We start from the raw sequence: 23,161 nt of genomic DNA on the forward strand, positions 1-23,161 counted from the left end.
TTGTTGAGAGGCCATTGCATCCGCCAAAAGTCACTGTTTGGTGCGCATTATGGTCTGGTGGAGTCATCGGGCCATATTTCTTTGAAAATGAAGACGGCGAGACGGTAACTGTGAATGGTGAGCGCTATGGCCGCATGTTAACCGATTTTTTTTGCCACAAATTGAAGATATGGATACGGATGACATGTGGTTTCAGCAGGACGGCGCCACGTGCCACACAACACGACCGAACATGGCCATATTGCGAACGAAATTTGAGGGACGCATAATTTCGCGTTTTGGTGATGCCAATTGGCCGTCCAGATCATGCGATTTGAACCCGCTAGACTTTTTTTTGTGGGGTTATGCGAAAGACCGTGTCTATGCCAACTCTCCGCAAACTCTTGAACATTTGAAAGACAACATTCGTGAAGTTATGACCGAGATACCGCCCCATATGTGCCGAAAAGTCATCAAAAATAACCTGTTCCGGATCAAGGTGTGCGAGGAAGCCCTAGGTGGACATTTGAATGATATTGTATTTCACACATAATGGCATAAACCAAACTTTAATTTGAAATAAAAGTTTCATCGAAATTCGAATTATAAGTGTGTTTTATTTCAATTTACTTTCGGAATTTAAAGTTGGAAACCCCTGTACAAAACAGTTTATTTTTAGCTGTTCCAACTGTCAGAAAGGACAACGATTCTCATGCCTCGGGAAACCAAAACCGAAAGGATCTCCGAAAAGTCTTGATTGACATAAAGCAAGAGTTACAAGAAAGCTTCAGGTTTCCCTTTCCCCTAGGTTTTGATTTGAAAGAAAACCTAAGTGGATTATCTTTCCGCTGCAATGAATGTGTATATATTCATTGCTAAAGCTGAAATACAATAGAAATAAACTTATTTAGACAAATTTATTATACTGCTTCATGATACTTGGAAAGCTAACACGCCACAGCCTCACTACTGTTGATGCACTAGTCAGTCCAGACTAACTTGTCGTAAACATACCCTGCCTTTGAGCCTTCTAATCTGATGGTGAATAGTTTGGTTCCCAAACTCGAGTGTAGCCACTAGTCATCACGGATACTTTCGTTGTCTCGGGTTGAGGGCGATATTGACTGTGTAAGGTGGCAGTATATTGATTGAGGTTAGATCGGATGTTGAAAGCCTAGCTGTCATGGGCACTTTACACGATCAAAATTATTGACAATAAGTGTCTTCAATATCGTGACAGCCAGGCTTTTGACATCCGATCTAACCTCAATCAATATTTTGCCACCTTACACGGTCAATATCGCCCTCAACCCGAGACAACGAATCAACTTAGTAGTACGAAAGTATCCGCGATGACTAGTGGCAACATTCGAGTTTGGGATCCAAACTCTTCTCCATCTTCTCCACTCTTCTCCATTCTCCAGTGGCATGGTGTCGACGTCTGGCCAACGTCAACTTCAAATTAGGTCCATAATTTGGGTCCCAAACTCGTTAGTGTAATCTCTATCAGATTGGAAGAAACGAAGCCGGTTTTTGACGTAGGACGACGTCTAACCGTTCAATATGGGGGCCCATTTCAATATTTCGGTGTGAAAAAGTGTTCAGTTTTTGAACGCTAATATCTCCTCAATTAATGAATGGATTTTGGTTCCAAATAAACACATTGATAGGAAATAGCCTCAGCAATTGTTTATATGCTACACATTACGGTTTTTCAGCTCATATAAAGTTCAAATTGATGAAAATTTGGAAGAAAGAATTCCCTACTTTCCCATACATTTTGTCTGCACTCCCGCAGCAAACAGTTATTCATTACAAGCAACCACGGGTATGGTCGAAACGTGTGGACACGATAAAGAAGGGGGACAAAAAGAGATTGTAAATAAATATAGGCGGTCGCTACAATGTTAACTATATGGCTATATAAAATGAGCGATGGTGGTGCTTGGCCACATTCGTTGCGTGGACACCGACTGGACAACATCGTTGCTGGACGAGCTGGACGGCGAGGGATCGAGTGCCTTTCTCAGACAAGAGGGTGGGGGTGTAGTGCTGGAGTAAAGTTTTCCAAGGGCCTTTCTCAAGGCTAGAGACGAATGAACTGAAAAAGTTTAAAGTCTCTATAATACATATCTTACCTTACCTTACCTGCTTGGCCACATTCTATCATCGGACGCCAAGCAGGAAAGACGCTATCTTGAGATTAATTTTCAGCAAAAGAGATGTCGCTGCATTCGCAGGCGATGTATGCGGTGCGATACCGCAAGAGTGAGAGACAGGAGTTTCTATGGAATGTGCAGCAGGAGAGCCTATTGAAGTGTGTTAAAAGCGGTGGACGCGTCGCGCCGGGTAAAGGAGAGGCTAATCGCATACATACAAATATGTATGTTTGTATGTAACATGTTTGTCTATGGCGCTGTACCACATTAATTGAAATTTGACCCCTTTCGTGTTGACCGATTGATCTGAAATTTGGAACACACCTTTATCTCTGCAGTCATTATAAGAGCCCCCGCTTACTACAGACTTTCTGTCAACCAATAGTTTGGTCGGCCTTCTGGTGCAAAAACCGACCCAACTGAATCGGCGTAATGTGCGCATATGCATACCTCCAAACTATCGGCCGACAAATCAGTCTGCAGTCTGCGGGGACTCTAAAACTGCGTATTTCATGATCTTGAGAATCCAAGATGGCAACCGTTACAAAATGGCAAAATACATATTTTCTCAAAGCCCCATCAATATGGGTTATCAAAAGAAGGGGATTGACCAGGAGCACACAGTTAATTATGAAAAATGCAAATCCAAAATGGCCGCCACCACAAAATGGTAGATTACATATTTTTCCAAAACCCCATCAATATGGGTATCAAATGAAAGGGATTGACTGGTAGAACACAGTTATTGATGAAAACTGCAAATCCAAAATGGGTGCTCCCTTGGCCGAGTGGTTAGCGTCATAACTAACATGCCGGGTGTTCGGGTTCGATTCCCGTTCTGGTCGGGGGAATTTTTCGTCAAAGAAATTTCCTCCGACTTGCACCGTGATCACGCGTATTCTAAAGCTTGCCACTCAGAATGCATTCAAGGCGTGTTATTTGGCATAGAAATCTCAACTAAGTACTAATAAAAATGACGCAAGTAATACTACGTTGAGACGGCGAAGTTCCTCTAGGAACGTTAGTGCCATTGAAGAAGAAGAAGAAATCCAAAATGGCGGATTACATATTTTATTTATAATGGGTATCAAATGAAGGACTTGACTAGTAGAAAACATTTATTCATGAGGAATGCAAAGCCAAATTATATCACGATACCAGACGGTAAATTCCTATTCAGATATGCTTGCCATCAAGTGTGGTCGTTGCCGGCTGAACAATAACCCCTACAACATTTGCACGACAAATTTTGATTTTTTCGTATTTGCATCTAAACATTTGAGTGTTTGCTGAATTTGCTGAGGCTTTATTTTATTCTTTGATTTGCTTTCTGTAATTTTGTGCACCCGTGGCCGAGTGGTTAGCGTCTCACATTATCATGCCGGGTGTTCGGGTTCGATTCCCGTTCTGGCGGGGGGATATTTCATCAGAGAAATTTCCTTCGACTTGCACTGTGGTCACGCGTATTCTAGAGCTTGCCCCTCGGAATACATTCAAGGCGTGTTATTTGGCTTACGAAATCTCAACTAAGTATTAATAAATGACGCTAGTTAATACATACGTTGAGACGGCAAAAGTTCCACAGGGAACGTTAACGACATTCAAGAAGAAGAATGTTGTGCATGAAAAGTTGGTCATTCTGGGATCCGTGCTCCATGATATTCGAATAATGGACTCTGCTTGGTGCAATTCTACGTCTCTCCGGTTATGTCCCCGACATTACCCACCCGTCTTTCAAATTCTAAAATTTGAATGAAAATTTTCACATCATTTTGTTTGATTACCTGAACACGTGTATCTGACTTTCATTCAACCTATCAAACAATCTGGCTAAACAATACCAACATTGTCGCTGAATTTTTTCATCATAATATAGAGTTGTCTTCATAAACAATTTTCGTATTCGTATTATTTCGTATTCGTATTATTTTTCTTTTAAATAGAAAACTAGTTTGATATGAAAAAGCTTATTTTCATTCATAATTTTAATTTTGAAAACGTGTTCATTCCAACTGAAAATCAGCTATTCTTTCACGCTCCCCTAAACTAGTAAACGAAGCTTAATGCCGCCAGCGCGGATATGTCAATGCGTTGTTTTCAAAAACATTCAAATGATCCGTGGACACAACAAGAACAAGATTTTCATACTAATTTAATTTTTTTTTGTTCACGTGAAAAGTGGTGACGCGAATGCTAGATTGTGACTGCAAACGCAAGCAATGACAGCTGATGAGAAGTAACGCACAACGCGGCATTCTGTTTCCACCTTGAGATCCTCCGCAGACTGCAGACATTTCATCGGCCGGTAGTTTTGTGCGGTTTCGTTTTCGGGAAAGCTCTAACGTTCACGAATGCGGAAATCAAATGCAAACCGCCCGGACCTGACATAGGCTGATGTCACATTAGGCGGATTCGCCGCCGCGGATATCGCGACGGTTTTTTTCTCGATATAAATTCGCTTTCAAAACCGCCCCGTCTGTGTGACATGGCTCATTCACAATACACTGTAGATCCTCCGTTGCGATTTTACTCGCGGAATCCGCCTAATGTGGCATCAGCCATAGTAAACGCGATGCGGACGCGATTTCAATGCGGCGAAACTGTGTGTGGAGTGTTTTGCCGCGAGTGAACGCAAGTGGTGGTTGCCAGACAATGTTTGTAAATATGTTCACAATCGAATATATGTTCACAATCGAATTTGTCGAACGAAAATAAAGATTGAGTTGTTAAATTATTATTTTAGTTTTGATCGATGAATTATATAACTTTATTCTAATTTACATAATGCATATAATGAAAACGTTACGTTAAGGGCTTTCCATGTTCACAGATAAAAACGATCTCACAATTCAAAACTACAAAATGAAGACATGTTATCATATCTGACATCCTTGTGCTGGGTTGGTTATGTTGAGGAGCAATATCTGCATTTAGCTCAGTGTATGATTTAGCCCCTATGTAGTGCGGCGCCCATGAGTTGGTGCGAAGAAAAAGAACAAAAGATATTTTGACAACTTCTAGAATGTTCCATCACTACAGTTTACATTACACACGAATAAACATGTTTCTGTACTTTGTAGCTTTTAATCGCGGTGTTTGATTATTTCCCTTCCAAATTCCATTGCCTAATAGTTTACATGTAGACCGGAGTGGAATGAAACATCAAAAAACGCGCGATCTAAAGTGATCAGTATGTCATAGCACGCTATGAGCTCCAATTAATCGCTCCACATCGCACCGCGCCGCGTTTACTTGGCCTAAGAGTACACTGTTTGGTCGAAACCAAATATTGGGTCTTTTTGATGGATAAAACTTGATCAACGTGTACTGATCAAATATATTCGACACAAAACACAACAAGCAAATATTCAGTTATTGAAAGCCTACATTGTTTTCGGTCTGTTCGGTAAACCTGTTGGTACATGGTTAAGTTACATTAAATATTTCAGTCGAATTTCTTCCATGGTCAAAGTTTGACATTGTTTGCCAATGATAATAATCAAAGAGTGACAAACAAAATAGTGTTTGTGCCAAAGTCCAGCCAAATTTATATGTCAAAAAGTGCCAAATATTTGACCTACGAAGGGTGCCCATACACTGTTTAACCGAAGCTAAATATTTGACTATTTTTTTCATTAACGTTTCTCGTAACAAACCTCCCACGAAATTTCGCCAATAAGCGCGTTTCTTCCCTTCGATCAAATTTTTGATCTGATTCTCAGGGGCTAAATACGTTTGAAAATTATCTATGGTTTCACGTTTCCAAAAAGCTTTAAATGCATTCGATTTATCTACATTAAGCTTGGATTGGGAGGCCTTCGACGAAAGGGCGAACTGCGCTGTCGTAGATCAAACGATATTCCTCCAATGGAGGTCAACCATCTCTGGAATTGATGGCAAGAACAATTGCATATTCTTTCCAGTTAATGTGTCTTGTGAGGTCATATGGCATGTTTATAGATTCAGAAGAATTCGACCCAGTGGGGATGGAAATTTTGATTGGCAAGTGATCACTACCGTTGGACCCCTGGATTACATTCCACTTGCAATCTAACGATAGCAAATTCGAGCAAAGCGAAAGGTCACTTGGGCTAGCAGGAGGTTTAGCTACACGTGTTGTTTCCTCCGTATTCAAAACTTTCATACTGGAGCGGTTACAATGACATCGTACTGTTCCCCCAGGCGGTTATGAGAAGGTTGAAGTCTGTCAAGATCAACCGTGGCTCAGGAAGGAGTGAGCACATGTCAGCATGTTGCTTACGGCTTACAAGTTGACAATACAGAGGTTTTTGCCTCTGATGTTTACATGACAAGCAACAGCTTCGATCCATCCAACCAGTGGAAGGTCAATTCTAAAAAATGAGTGACACTTATTGATTCCCTATAGCATCCCTCTGTATCTGTCAACACGGTCTAAGCGTATGATATTAAAATCATAGAGAGATCATCTCATGAAGAAAGCCAAGTTCCGGGCAGAGCAAAAATATCACAATTGAAGTTATGAATTAAAAATTTGAAAGTATCCAATTTAGGGATGAGACTACGATAATTCCGCTGTAAAACAGTGATATCTCCGATCTCTGTATTTAAATTAGAAGCAAGAGAGATAATCAATGCAATCCCAGCGACTCTTGTAAATTTCATAAAATGAGAGCTACTGTGGGGATCCCTTCAGGATTTGCCCCTATGTTGCTCTCCGCAAGTAGCACTTGTGGCTTCTTGTTGGCGCAATAAGCTGCAGTATCACCAACTGATTTGCATTTGTTGCAAGTCATGGGCTTAGGCACGAAGATTCGCACCGGTAGCCTTAATTTATCCACCACTAGCTGACCCGGCAAACTTCGTTCCGCCCAAAATTTGTTTTTTGTTATCAATACCTTCAAACATTCACGTTTTCTTACTATGAGCAAGTTCATGGGTCCAACCGCAGAACTGTTCATTGATTGATTTTCTGTTAGACCTCGTTGAATTTACCTTTTACTATAAAATTCCTAGCATTTCTAACAAAACTCATCATTATAATATCAGATTATTTTCAGACACAATTCTCGTTCAAGATTTTTCAACCAATTGCAAATAACATGCTTCTCCGTTACATGGAATAAATGTTCTATACAGAAAACATGATAGCATAAAGACAGCCCTAAATCGGACAATATCTTCCTCGAGTTCTGCTCTTATCAACACATCCGGCGATCCTTTTTTTGGTATAGATAGAAGAAGGTATAGGAGTGCGTTTCATCACATCAAATTCAATTTCCAGTTTCGAACAAAGATCAATTTCGCTAGCGGAAACATCAAATGGACTAACAGCACTCGTCACTTTTTAATTGTAGAACATATGGGGATTTAATTTTCCGAATTTTCCCTTTTTCCTTCAAAGTTTTCCGAAAATTTTAAATTTTTGTTTGATTGGAATATTTTTGGTTGAAATATGTGTAATATTTTTATGGGACCCCCTCTTCATCCCAGAGGAGGGAGGGGTGTCATACCATTATAGAAACATTTCTCATACCCAAAAACCTCGAGTTATGCAGAAGTTTGTGTTTCGTTTGTCTGGCAGCCCCCTTAGAGAGGGGGGAGGAGTGTATTTACCATAGAAACGTTTCGTGCCCCGTAAAACCTTCACATGCCAAATTTGGTTCCATTTGCTTGATTAGTTTTCGAGTTATGCAGAAATTTGTGTTTCATTTGTATGACAGCCCACACTTAGAGAGCGGAAGGAGTGTATAACCACCTTAGAAATATTTATTACATCCTAAAACCTCCACATGCCAAATTTGGCTTCGTTTGCTTGATTAATTCTCCAGTAATTCAGAAATTTGTGTTTCATTTGTATGGCAGCCCCCCCTTAGAGAGGGGGTGGAGAGTCTAACCATCGTAAAAACATTTATTGCACCCTAAAACCTCAATATGCCCAATTTGGTTTGATTTGCTTGATTAATTCTCGAGTAATGCAGAAATTTGTGTTTCATTTGTATGGCAGCCCACCCTTAGAGAGAGGGGGGGAGGGGGTGTAGAGTCTAACAACCATAGAAACATTTATTGCACCCTAAAACCTCCATATGCCTAATTTGGTTTAATTTGCTTGAATAATTCTCGAGTAATGCAGAAATTTGTGTTTCATTTGGAAGGCAGCCCCCCTTGAAGGGGGGGGGGGAGAGTTTAACCACCATAAAAACATTTATTGCACCCTAAAACCTCAATATGCCCAATTTGGTTTGATTTGCTTGATTAATTCTCGAGTAATGCAGAAATTTGTGTTTCATTTGTATGGCAGCCCCCCTTGAAAGGGGGGGTGGAGAGTTTAACCACCATAAAAACATTTATTGCACCCCAAAACCTCAATATGCCTAATTTGGTTCCATTTGCTTGAATAGTTCTCGAGTAATGCAGAAATTTGTGTTTAATTTGAATGGCAGACCTCCCCAACCAGCATGAGATGAAGGCGAGTCATCTGTAGGCCTTGTTAGATTCTTGGCGAACCAAGGATTTAACCTTCAAGTGTAGAAAACATTTAGTGATCCGTCCGTAACAGACGGAACGCGAAACACGAGAAATCTCGTGAGCGGTCCGCAATTTGTTTACCTAATAAATTGCACACCTAATACCTATTGTGCACACCAGTGCGGATGATCTTCAACGGTTTCCAACTCGAACCGCATGTCAATCGTTCGGTACAGCTGAACCAGTGTATCGCACCACAGCACGATAATGGTGTCGATGACGATAACGATATATATGCGTCCGGCGCCTTCGAACTTAGGAAGACGGATGAATGACCTCCATGAGCTATCCTTTATCGAAGCATCATCCTTTGCACAAGTGTAATGCCACCATGCATCACAGTTGTCGCGCTGCAACATATCTTCTGCTGATTCAGATTGAGAGCAACCTACGCACGCTGATGTTGTACACGCCTGAGACAACATTGGAATTTTACCTTTTTTCTTCTTTTCGTTGACGTTTTTGCTCGCTGAACTCATTTTGATAATCCTCTGATGTCCACAAAAAACTTTTGAGCAATGTTCAAATTTCCGGTATACATTTTTGCAGCAGTTTTGTTCGTGACAGCTCAAAACTGTAAATAGTTTTATTTTAAATAATTATACTGTCGTTCTATGCATAGTTGCTCCATGTTCCAAAACCAGCAACTGAGAAAAACGCAATCAAAGTTTTCTACCATATTTGTCTACCAGAAGCTTTAAGCATTTCAGTTCACCAATACACCGGGTTTTTCATAAGCAGTAAACTATTGACTAATGAAATTTGAAAAGTTTTGCGCTCACTTGAACTAATCAATCTTGATTACGGGCTTAAAAATGATGATGGGACAGTTTTGCTTAGAATATCAACATGGGACGATTGAATTTGATGTTGTTTTCTGAAATACTGGGAACAAACAATGAGTTTTTGCAGAACATAAATCTCATTGTTATTAGGCATTCGTTAACAAGGTGTACACGTCTTATGGCCAACTTTTTTTTATTTGTTTGAGAATTAGTTTGTTCTTCCAAACCAAAAATGAGTGCATTAGTGCTCCTGAAAGCGTGACATAAAATTCTTGTACTTGAATTGTTTTTGATGTAGGATTACGTCTTTCGAGAACATATTGGGGTGCAAATTCAAAATCGTAAACCGAGCACATCGTGAAAATTGTCCAATTTCAAACGCTTATTATAGTCATTTCATGATGGATTGATGAAATTTTTGCGTCAATCGATTTCGGCACTCCATAACAATTTTTTATATTGAAGAAAATAATATATGTCATGAAACTAACTACCGAACAATTGAAAAATCTCAACCCCTATCCTAACGGAAATACCCCCTTCTGTTTGGTCGAAATTGACGACACATGCGGCGGGTCCCTAACAGAGACATCAAAACCAAGCTGCCTGGGGGAAATAGTCATTGCAAATACATGAAAGTAGGAACAGCTTTTGTTCCCAATGAAATGTGCTTAACAGAGACATCAAAACCAAGCTGCCTGGGGGAAATCGACATTGCAAATACATGAAAGTAGGGGGACCCCTATCAACCCCTATCCTAACGGAAATACCCACTTCTGATTGGTCGAAATTCCCTGGTCCTAAGCTAGCTGGTCCCTAACCCGGGAAAGTAGGAGGAGCTTTAGCTACCACTGAAATGTGTTCCATAACAGAGACATCAAAACCAAGCTGCCTCGGGGAAATCGACATTGCAAATCCAGAGGCGAATGAATCACTAGATTTAAAGTCTCCGTAAACAAAGGAAAAGAAGAAGAAGAAAAGCATTGCAAATACATGAAAATAGGAGGAATTTTTGTTCCTGCCGAAATGTGTTCCTTAACAGAGACATTAAAACCAAATCACTATCAAAGAGTTTAACGATGTAATTCTTCAAACATATCCAAAATCAACAGATAGCCTAACGGAATCCTACGTCAACTATGCGGTCGTGTCTCGGACACAACCCTCCTGTTACTTTTTTATTATGGATCTACAAAATATATATAGTGGGACAGTTATGAATAGTCAACATAGGACAATTGAGCTTGATGTTGTTTTTTTAAAGATGGGAACAAACAATATCTTTTAATGTGTTCCGGAAGATTGAGCATAATAACATCGTGTTATGAAGAAAAGTGAAAACTGTCAAAAAGTAACATGGGGCAACTTTGCGTAGAACGGCAGTATAATGATAATAACAAATTAAGGGCAAATTGAATGCTTACATTTTTGGTATGAAAAGCGCATAATCAAAAAATTTTCTAATTTAGATAGTTTAAGTAAATCTAACTCCCAAAATAATAAATTTTAGTATATTTTTTTTTTTGAAAAAAATGAATTCATTCTCCTTTCCACTAATTCCAATTTTACACATTAATTTTGATCAAACTTCAAACTATTGTAATTCCTGATTTCTTTCTTTTTAGTCCTTCAATCCACTTTCATCCAACCATAGTTTTTAACTTCCTTTCACTTTGAGATTTCGTCCAACTATAGTTTCCAACACAATGCACTGTATAGATCCTTTTCTTCTATAAAAACGCTTATTAAAATTATTGTTCTCTTCTACTTCCTTCTATTATTCTTCAGTATTTCATCTGTTCCTATCTATGTGCTATAAACAATTTCCTATTACTTCACGCGCAGCAGCCCGATCCATTATTACTCCGACAACTCCGACAAGGGGATTTGGTGCATGGTGGGCTGTGTTGTTTGATATGCTATACATTAGAATACTGACTAGAGTATCGTAAAGTATAGCATATCAAACATATCTTAGAGACTTTTCGATTCGATTGGTGTGTAAAATTCCCAAGTCCATTCCCAGAAAAAATACTGTTAAAACTATCTTTTTTTTATTTGGCACCATTAATGAAAGACTTACGTAGATCCTACATACGTTTTTTGAAATATTTTTTATTGTGAATTCTTGAATTTTCACGTTTTGTGGTCTAACAATGATTATGTGTCAACAGCTTTCAGTGACATAGAAAACCTTCAGCATTCAGTTATCCCTTCCTTGGCGATCAGTTGGGTTATTGCTACGACCCACCTATATCTTCATCGAACTGGTTTAGCACGGTAAGGTGATAGGACTGGTTTGAAACATCGCTTCTACTTGGTGTGTGACAGAATGTGCCTTTGGAGCGACCTATTATTCTTACACACTTTTGAACAATGTGGACAAGAATAGGAACGTTCATCTGCAAAGAGAAGACTCTGTTGAATGGTTCATCGTCGTAAAACATTCTTCACCAACCCGAATGCTTTCGAATGTGCCTTTGAAGCGCCGAAGGTTGTCTAAACGCTTTCGAACAATGTGGACAAGGATAGGGACGTTCACCTGCAAAGGAATGACCCTGCTTAATAGTTAAGTATAGAAAAACACTCTTCACGAACCAGTATGAGTTCGAATGTGTACTTGAAGCGCTGAAGCCGCCCTGAACGCTTTCGAGCAATGCAGACAAGAGTAGGGACGTTCATCTACAAAGGGATGATTATGTTGAATGGAAACATTGTAGTAAATTTTGAAACATTGTTCACCGACCCGTATGAGTTCGAATGTGTCCTTGGAGTGTTGAAGAAGTCTTAAACGCTTTCGGACAATGTGGACATGTGTATGGACGCTCATCTGCAATGGAATAACTGTGCTGAATGATTCGTTATAGTAAAATATCCTTTACCAACCCGTATGAGTTCGAATGTGCATTTTCAACGCCGAATCCTGTTTAAACATTTTCGGACAGTTGGGACAGGAATATGGAAGTTCACCTGCAAAAGTTTGATTCTTCTGAATGGTAACATTATAGTGAATAGTAAAACATTCCTAACCGACCCGTATGAGTTCGAATGTGGTCTTGAAGTGCTGAAGATGTCTTACACGCTTTCGGACAATGTGGACAAGGGTAGGGCCGCTCATCTGCAATGAAATGACCCTGCTGAATGATTCGTTATAGTAAAATATTCTTTACCAACCAGTATGATTTCGAATGTGCACTTTGAGCCCCGGACGCTGTCTAAATGTCTTCGGACAGTAGGGACAAGAAAATGGAAGTTCACCTGCAAAGAATTGATTCTGTTGAATAGGAATATTGTAGTTAGGGATACCATCTGGTCGGAGTTAAAAATCAGCACCCCTTTCATAACTACCAAAATACTCATATTTATTTATTTCTCGGACGATCCTTGCGGCGAAAATACTCTTGAGATTATAGCTTCTGTCTTTACACGAACACATGAGATTTTTTTGTACACTCAAAAAATATACACGTTGATGTTACGTGAAAACATACGTGATTTTTCTCCATCGAACTTTTCACGTAATAATGACGACAATTAGAATTAACACATCTAATTGAACAACTAATGAATTCCACGTTATAGCTATATGAATTTTCCTGTACCTTACACACTTTTAATGTGCTCTGAATATTTTTTTCGGTCATATAGGGTAAATTATCTTGGTTTGTCCGATTTGGGGTGTTTTTACGCAACTAGTAAATGCAAATTATTTTTTCTTCATGAAAATCACATATAATCGATACGAGTTTGGGTTTGTTGAAAAGCCCCAAGTCTCTAGTTGCTAATACTACCATAAGGTGTTGAAATTATTCAAATTTTTATGATTTTTAACAATTTTCTTCAAAGAGGAATTATGATCAGGGTTTGACCATCTCTGATCATGGTTTGCACAAAAAATGATCATGGTTTGTCCGGCTTTAGAAATCACCATTTTTGAATGAAAATATTCGAATTCTCAAGTGGATGTTGCATCTATCATTGCTTGAGTTTACTGTCATCATATTGATACATTCATAATTTAGGCTTTCTTCAGAATGTTGCATTTTTTTGGGCATTTCAAAAGTGTTCACCTCAATACACTCAACATAGAGAAACTTTATTTCTGCTATACGCGAAGGACACAAAAAACAAACTGCAGCGCGCCAAGCGGTTGCCATAGAAATCATGTGGACAAAACAACATTATTGAATTGGACAACTCATGATCAGAATTAAGTTCATCAAACAGAATTAATTTAAAGGTTTACCTATGTGAATCTGATACAAATGGTGTGCAAGAATGATGTTTACAATATTTGTAAGTGTTATAATCCAGAAAAGGTCTGAATACGTGCGAAATAATCATCTGATGATCGATTAAAAATTAGCTCTAATGAGGGGCGCATTGACACCAAAAGATGGTGTATTTTATAATCCTTCAAAACATGTGATTCCGTAAAAATATACTATAAAACTACTGTAGATCATGAAAAAGACAATTTTATTTATATGTTTTGAAACATTCGAATACCTGATTTGACAAAGGTGTGCTGAATTAGAGCATTCAAAAAGGTGGACAAACCATGATCATATTATCGACTGAACAAACCAAAATCATTTACCTTATTTCAATAATTGAATTATTTCCCAACTTTTCTATCCCCAATTAGGATGATTAATTGAAAAACAATGCAATTATTTAAGACTAATCGAAAACACTAATAAATTCAATAAAACAAATAATACACATCAATGTATTACAAGCTACAGTGATAGACATTCGTTTAGCCGCACTTGGAAAAAAAACTTGAAACACTTACAAAACAACTAGGAATGTTCTTTTTATCGGGATACTTATTTGCTGTAGTGATAGGATATTTAAATAAATTTTATTGAAAGGACGTGCGTCACAATCACACACACACAAGGCGGCATCGGTGGATATAAACATTCAAAGGTCGTTTTTCCCCGAGACATACGTTTAGCCGCAGGGCATAAAAATCGTGTTTTTGCATAATCACCAAGCCTGTATCTGTGTTTTTTGAAAAAATACTTGGGAATGTTCAATTTACAAGATAGATATTAGATGTGCAACGTAAGAAGTTGGTCAGATTAGTGATTTACGTAGAATTTAAAGGAATGGCGAAAGGTATTCTATTGACGGAAGAGGGATGAAAAATAATAAATATATTCTAATCGCTCGATCGTAACAAAAATTGTCTATCTGAGAAAGTGGTACGGAATTTCTTTAAATAGTGCCAGAAATATGGGATATAACGACCAACAAATGGGAACACCAAAGTTACTTTGCGTCTTAAAGGGTCGAATAAGACACGAAGCAACCAGGAAACGATGTCCTGCTCATACATTAAGGCAGAATCGGTTGTTCCAGTAACGAAGAGGCATATTGCGCGCATCTTGAATGAGTCACCAAACATCATGTGGAAGAAACTTCAAGGGAAGCCGGAACTGACCGCCACCCATAAGCAGAACCATCTCATTTTCACCCGGCAATACATGGAATGGAAACTAGAATGGAGAAATGTTGTATTTTCCGGCGAAAAAAGTTCAATTTGGATGATCCGGACTGTTACAGTTGCTATTGGTACAATTTGAGTCAACGGCATGTCGTGAGTTCGAAACGAACTCACGGGCGGAAGTTTGACAGTGTGGGGAGCCGTTTCCTATCACAGCAAGCTTCTCATTTGTTTCATTTTTACCCGAATGAACTCCGAAAAGTATCTTCAATTACTGGAGGACGTTTTGATTGGCCATATTGAGGATGGCGTTTTTTCAGCAGGGTTATGCATAAATCCACGTTTCCAAGCAATCGAAGGCGTGGTTTGCCGAGAAGGACATTCCGCTTCTTGAACGACCTGCTGGCAGTCGATTGCAATCCCATAGAGAACCTATGGAGAATCTTGGCCGAGATGGTCTATGCAAACGGATGACAATTTGACAACATTTCCAGTCTCAAGGCAGTAATTCAGGAATTTTGGGCTATAATAAATATGGCAACACTTTGAAAGCTGTTTGACTCGATGCCAAATCGAGTTTTCAAAGTGATCCGAAATGGAGGTGGACATACTAAATATTAGCTACCGATTGGACTCGAAATTTGCTGCACAAATTTTCTTTTATTGAAATTTTAGGATGCGGCTAAACGAATGTCCATCCTGATTCCACATATTTGAATTACTTAGAAAACAAAAAGTGAATATACACTTTTTTTAGAATGAATTTGATGAAAACTAAACAATAATCGTCTTTTATGAGCAAAACTGTACAAAGAATTGATTTATTTTTTAAAATATTGAGGAAAAATAGGGTGCGGCTAAACGAATGTCTACCACTGTATTATTATACTTAGCTTAAACAGCATTCACATTTAAACAATCAGATTATATACTAACTTAAACTAGTTGAAAACCATGCTATTGCTTGTATTGCGAATTTGTAGTAAAAATTTTGGTACCGTCGATGGGGGTGAAAATGGGTTATGTGGGGTGAAATTGGGTCAAAAATGGAGAAAGTTACTATTAGTAATATCTTGACAAATATTGCGAATATTTTTGAAAGCTGTGAACCGTTTAATAGGAGACATATTTCCGCAACTTTCAATGCATAATACTTTGCTGTAGTACAAATAGTTATTATTTCATAATTCATCAAAGTTTGATGTGTAAAAAGCCATCAAATGACACCTCAGAAAAGATCTCATGCGCAGCATTATACAGAACTATTAAAATTGTAAATATTGGATAGAATTATTCTTTAGTCTTGCCAGATTAGCCATTATTGATTTTGTACATAATTTTTTTTCCATTCGAATTTAAATATTTTTGAAATAATTTCTTGTTTGCACTGAGAACGGGTCAAGCACAAAATTGAATTCCATGTCAAACCGATATAGATATTGTATAATTTTCAAGGAAATTGGTAGTTTTATTCCTCATCGTAAAATATTAGATACGTATTTTTTATTTTTTTCTTCAGAGTGGCCATTTCCATTTTATGGAGGTCCGAAAAATCAACTTTTTCCCTTTTTTCCAAAAATGACCTTTTTCAATAATTTATAACTTTTGAACCACAGAACCGATTTAGATGATCGACATATCGAATTAAAGCCAATGAGCTAGTTTTGTTTGAAAAACATTACACTTGAAAAAAAAAAGATTTTGTTTTCATAATTACTGATTGTAATTGTATTCCATAGCTTACATGGTTTCGTATCTAAGGTCTCCATATTTTTTATATTTTTTCTTGAAAGCTGAAGTTTTCGAGTGATTTTACAAAGTTAACATGTTTTCAGTTTTCGTTCAATATTCCTATGCGACTGGACAACATCTATGCGACTAGAATCCAATTTTTATGCATATGTGGTATTTCATGTGACTTCAAATTGGTATATCGATCATCTGAATCGGTTCGGTAGTTTGAAAGTTATGAATTAAAAAAAAAGTCCTGTTTAGAAAAAAGGGAAAAATTATTTTTCGGACCATCGGACCGTTAGTTTCTAAAAATCATAACTCAATAACACAAAATAACGCATCTCTGAGTTTTGGATATGTTATCTTTAAAAATCTCAGCTTTCAAGAAAAAATATAAAAAATATAGCGCCCGTCCCGAGACAATGTAAACTATAAAAAAATACAATCAATAATCACAAGATCAAAATTCGAAATTTCTGCAAGTATAATATTTTTTCAAAAAGAGACTAGCTAATTGGCTTTAATTTGATATGTCGATCATCTGAATCGGTGAGTTGTTCAAAAGTTATGAGTTTTAAAAAAAGTATTTTTTGGGAAAAATGAGAAAAAAAACTTCTTTTAGACCACCCTAAAATGGAAATCGTCACTTATTTAATTTGATATGTAGATTATCCGAATCGGTACAGTAGTTCAAAAGTTATGAATTTAAAAAAAAAGCCATTTTGGGAAAAAATGGAAAAAAAAGATTTTTTGGGCTTCCCTAAAGTGGAAATTATCACCCTAATGATAAAAAATACGAGTCTAATGTTTTGCGATAAAAAACAAAACTACCACTTTTCACGAAAATCTGAGAACCCCTATATCGGTTTGACATGGAATGGCTGTATATAAACATTTCCATCGCACTTCTAGGTGGATTGACACTATTTTCGTAACTCAAATAATCACTCAAGACACTTGTTAAACTGCCTTGAAATTATTGAGAAATTGATTTCTGAACACAATTCTTAATAGAAAGTAGTATTCACTACTTTGACCCATTGCCACCCCCTCTAAGGGGTGCTGAATGATTCGTTATAGTAAAATATTCTTTACCAACCGGTATGATTTCGAATGTGCACGTTGAGCCCCGAACGCTGCCTAAACGTCTTCGGACAGTAGGGACAAGAAAATGGAAGTTCACCTGCAAAGAATTGATTCTGTTGAATAGTAATATTGTAGTTAGGGATACCATCTGGTCGGAGTTAAAAATCAGAACCCCTTTCATAACTGCCAAAATACTCAAATTTATTTTTTGTCGGGCGATCTTTGCGGCAAAAATACTCTTGAGATTACGGCTTCTGTTTTTACACGAACACAGGAGATTTTTTTGTACACTCAAAAAAATATAAACGTTGATATTACGTGGAAACATACGTGATTTTTCTCCATCGAACTTTTCACGTAATAATGACGAGAATTAGAATTAACACACCGAATGAACTCATGAACTAATGAATTCCACGTTATAGCTATATGAATTTTCCTGTACCTTATACACTTTGAATGTGCTCTGAATATTTTTTTCGGTCAATTATTTCAATAATTGAATAAGTTCCCAATTTTCAATCCCTAATTAGGATGATTAATTGAAAAACAATGCAATTAGTGAAGAATAATTGAAAACACTAATAAATTCAATGAAACAAATAATACACAACAATTTATTACAAGCTATTATTTACATACTTAGCCTAAACAGCATCCACATTTACACAATCAGATTATATACTAACTTAAACTATTTGAAAAGCATGCTATTACTTGTATTGCGGATATGTAGTAAAAATTTTGGTACCGTCGATGGGGGTGAAATTGGGTCAAAAATGGAGAAAGTTACTATTAGTAATATCTTGACAAATATTGCGAATATTTTTGAAAGCTGTGAACCGTTTAATAGGAGACATATTTCCGCAACTTCCAATGCATAATACTTAACTGTAGTACAAATAGTTATTATTTAATAATTCATCAAAGTTTGATGTGTAAAGAGCCATCAAATAACACCTCAGAAAAAATCTCATGCCCAGCATTATACAGAACTACTAAAAGTGTAAATATTGGACAGAATTATTGTTTAAAGTCTTTCCAGATGAGACATTATTGATTTTGAACACTGGGCGCTGGACAGCGTCGCCTCACGACCTGTTGAACACTATTACATTGTAACGGATAGTCTTAGCTCTGTCGAAGCTATCCGTTCAGTGAGGCCGGAAAAGCACTCGCCGTACTTCCTTGAGAGAATACGAGAAATTTTGAGTGCTTTATCCAGACGCTGTTATGTCATTACCTTTGTCTGGGTCCCTTCACATTGCTCAATTCCGGGTAATGAGAGGGCTGACTCATTAGCAAAGGTAGGTGCAATTGAAGGCGATATTTATCAGCGTCAAATCGCCTTCAATGAATTTTATTCTTTAGTCCGCAAAAATACCATAGTTAACTGGCAACGCAAATGGAACGAAGATAAATTGGGCAGGTGGCTCCACTCGATTATCCCTAAGGTTAGCCTCAAACCATGGTTCAAAAGTCTGGACTTGAGTCGGGACTTTATTCGCACCTTCTCCCGACTCATGTCCAATCACTGTTCGTTAGATGCGCTACTCTTTCGTATTAATCTTGCCGACAACAATCTTTGTGTTTGTGGCCAAGGTTACCACGACATCGAGCACGTTGTTTGGTCGTGCGAGCTGTATCTTGTCGCCAGATCGAATTTAGTAGTCACCCTTCGGGCCCGAGGAAGGCAGCCCATGATGCCGGTGAGAGACGTGTTGGCTCGGTTAGACCTTGATTACATGTCCCAAATATATGTATTCCTTAAAGCTATCGATCTTCGTGTGTGATTGTCCTTACACCCTTAGTTTTTCCTTTTCCTTTGTGAGAGATCGGATCCCTTCTTAAGAATAAGATGAAATGTAAATACATATTAGATATAAGATAGGTTTAAGAATTGAGTGTGATGAGTGTGATTGAGAGTGTGAGTGTGATCATTGTCAATATATCCTCATATCCCCTCCTTTTCCTGAAGAAAATATGTCACCCTTCTAAACTCGAGTCGACCGCGAGTAATCGGTTTCCTATATTATTAACATTAGAATTAAGGAAAAATGTTTATATACTAGTAACAATACAGTAAGGAGTTCGGCTCCTTTAAACCTATGTAACTGAGCCTGTAAAAATAAACGATTTAAATAAAAAAAAAAATCAACATTTTTTTTCCGATCGAATTTCAATATTTCGAAATAATCTCTTATTTACACTGAGTGGGGGTGAGAATAGGTCGCGAACAAAATTGAATTCCATGCCAAACCGATATAGTGATTTTCAGATTTTCATGAAAATTGGTAGTTTTATTCCTCATCATAAATGTTAGACCCGTATTTTTTATTTTTTTCATCAAGGTGGCCATTTCCATTTTATGGAGGTCCGAAAAATCAACTTTTCCCTTTATTTTTTTCCAAAAATGACCAAAAATGACCTTTTTCAATAATTTATAACTTTTGAACCACAGAACCGATTTAGATGATCGACATATCGAATTAAAGCCAATAAGCTAGTTTTGTTTGAAAAACATTACACTAGAAAAAACCCAGATTTTGTTTTCGTAATTATTGATTGTGATTGTTTTTCATAGCTCACATAGTTTCGGATCTAAGGTCCGAAACTATTTTTATATTTTTTCTTGAAAGCTGAGGTTTTCGAGTGATTTTAGAAAGTTAACATGTTTTCAGTTTTCGTTCAATATTCCTATGAGACTGGACAACATCTATGCGACTAGAATCCAATTTTTATGCATATGTGGTATTTCATGTGGCTTCAAGTTGGTATATCGATTATCTGGATCGGTTCGGTAGTTTAAAAGTTATGAATTTAAAAAAGTCATTTTTAGAAAAAAAGGAAAAATGATTTTTCGGACCATCGGACCATTAGTTTATAAAAATCATAACTCAATAACACAAAATAACGCTGAGTTTTGAATATCTATATATATATATATATATATATATATATATATATATATATATATATATATATATATATATATATATATATATATATATATATATATATATATATATAAATGGATTTCTGTCTGTCTGTCTGTCTGATTCTTATGGACTCGGAAACTACTGAACCGATCGACATGAAAATTTGTATGTAGGGGTTTTTGGGGCCGGAGAAGGTTTTCGTGATAGCTTGAGACCCCTCTCCCCTCTCTAAGGGGGGGCTGCCATACAAATGAAACACAAATTTCTGCATTACTCGAGAACTAATCACGCAAACGGAACGAAATTTGGCATGTGGAGGTTTTAGGGTGCAATAAATGTTTCTATGGTGATTAGACACTCCATCCCCCTCTCTACAAGTGAAACCCAATTCTGCATTACTCGATAATGAATGAAGCAAACGAAACCAAATTAGGTATATGGAGGTTTTAGGGCGCAATAAATGTTTTCACGGTGGTTAGACACTCCACCCCTTCTCTAAAGGGAAGGGCTGCCATACAAATGAAACACAAATTTCGGCATTATTCGAGAATTAATCAAGCAAACGAGACCAAATTTAGCATGTGAAGGTTTTAGGGTGCAATAAATGATTCTATGCTGGTTAGATCCTTCTCCCTCTCTTAGGGTGGGCTGTCATACAAATGAAAAACAAATTTCTGCATAACTCGAAAATTAATCAAGCAAATGGAGCCAAATTTGTCATGTTAAGATTTTAAGGACTCGAGTCGACCGCGAGTAATCGGTTTCCTATTTCATTAACCGTAGAATTAAGAAAACATGTTAATAGTAAAAGTATAGTTGAGAGTTTGGCTTCTTTAAACCTATGTAACTGAGCCTGTACAAATAAACGAATTATAAAAAAAAATATTTTAAGGGGTACGAAACGTTTCTATGGTTAATAGACACTCCTCCCCCCCCCCCCCCCCTCTCTAAAGGGGAGAAGAGGGAGGGGTCTGCGTCTGAAAATAATCTGATATCAAAATGATGAGTTTTGGTAGAAGTACTAGGAACTTTTTAGTAAAAGATAAATTCAACGGGGCCGATTAGAAGATCAATCAATGAACAGTTCTGCGATTGGACCCATGAACTTGCTTAGCAAGAAAACGTGAATGTTTGATAGTATTGATAACAAAAAACAAATTTTAGGCGGGACGAAGTTTGCCGGGTCGGCTAGTGTTATCTAAAAAAATCTCAGCTTTCAAGAAAAAATATAAAAAATATAGCGCCCTTGGTTGGATTTTGGTAATTACAAGACCAAAATCCAAAATTTCTGCAAGTATGATATTTTTCAAAAAGAGAGAGACTAGCTAATTGGCTTTAATTTGATATATCGATCATCTGAATCGGTGCAGTAGTTCAAAAGTTATGAGTTTGAGAAAAAGTAATTTTTGGAAAAAATGAGAAAAAAATGATCTTCCGGACCACCCTAAAATGGAAATGGTCACCTATTTAATTTGATATGTAGATCATCCGAATCGGTACACTAGTTCGAAAGTTATGAATTGAAAAAAAGTCATTTTTGGAAAAAATGGAAAAAAAAAATTATTTTATGGGCTACCCTAAAATGGAAATGATCACTGGTGATAAAAAATACGGGTCTAATGTTTTGCGATAAAAAACAAAACTACCACTTTTCACGAAAATCTGTTAACCACTATATTGGTTTGATATGGAATGGCTGTATATAAACATTTCCATCGCACTTCTAGGTGGATTGACACTATTTTCGTAACTCAAATAATCATTCAAGACACTTGTTAAACTATCTTGAAATCATTGAGAAATTTATTTCTGAACACAATTCTTAATAGAAAGTAATATTCACTACTTTGACCCATTGCCACCCCCTCTAAGGGGTGAGATTGGGTCAACTTTCATTGAAAAAAAATCTACGTACGACGACAGGAAATATATCCAAGATCACGTAAAAAATCAATAAGTTGAAATCGGTCCACTAGTAAAACTTGCAGAACTCTCACCAGTTTACAAGGTTCTGGCTGCAAGGGTTCAACAAACCGGTTACAGCTATTCAGGGGACAGTCCAATGGGCACCAATTTATTTTTGACGTAGGACTATGTCTTACATTAAGCATCTCCTCTGAGGAAAATTCACAGAATCTTTCTGTGTCCGAAACAACAAGGTCGCTTATGATGCTCGTTTTGTGTTTTATGGTCCCCCTCGAGCTGTGAACGCTAGCGAAATCTTCACTTCAAGCGCATCTGGAATTGCAATTACACCACCATTCAAGCCATGGCAAAGCAGGCGAAAAAAAAGAGTGCAAATGTTTATAGGTCGCCTATAGCCATCAGTGTTTGGCTTTGTGGGTGTTGCTTGTTTTCGTTGCGCGAAACTTAGAACTTGTTCATTTTCTGTACATGTGAATAGCTCACCTTCGTTGCCATTCGTATATGTTCTCGTGGGCATCGGCTATGTTCTGATGCAACAAGCTCCTAGCTTTGTTGACGGTTTTGACCGAGAGTCGAGAAACGATTTTTCAT

The 23,161-nt window shown here is 37.4% G+C and overlaps 1 protein-coding gene across 3 annotated transcripts in view; it reads right to left on the reverse strand.

The window, feature by feature from the left end:
- LOC129762285 (zinc finger protein 501-like) overlaps positions 1-23,161 on the reverse strand; it is a 152,190-nt gene that overhangs the window by 112,697 nt on the left and 16,332 nt on the right. For 2 of the 3 annotated variants that reach the window (XM_055760439.1, XM_055760457.1), the window contains exons 8-10: positions 17,719-17,802; positions 12,605-12,688; positions 12,465-12,548 (exon numbers count right to left, since the gene is read on the reverse strand). In XM_055760439.1, coding sequence (XP_055616414.1) covers positions 12,465-12,548; positions 12,605-12,688; positions 17,719-17,802 — 252 coding nt within the window. Of the gene's footprint in view, positions 1-11,503; positions 11,833-11,888; positions 11,973-12,028; positions 12,113-12,176; positions 12,261-12,316; positions 12,401-12,464; positions 12,549-12,604; positions 12,689-17,718; positions 17,803-23,161 lie in introns of those variants that run through there. The other variant, XM_055760484.1, reaches the window with a different exon arrangement.

Source organism: Toxorhynchites rutilus, chromosome 1 (assembly GCF_029784135.1).
Source record: "Toxorhynchites rutilus septentrionalis strain SRP chromosome 1, ASM2978413v1, whole genome shotgun sequence".
Lineage (NCBI taxonomy): Eukaryota > Metazoa > Arthropoda > Insecta > Diptera > Culicidae > Toxorhynchites > Toxorhynchites rutilus.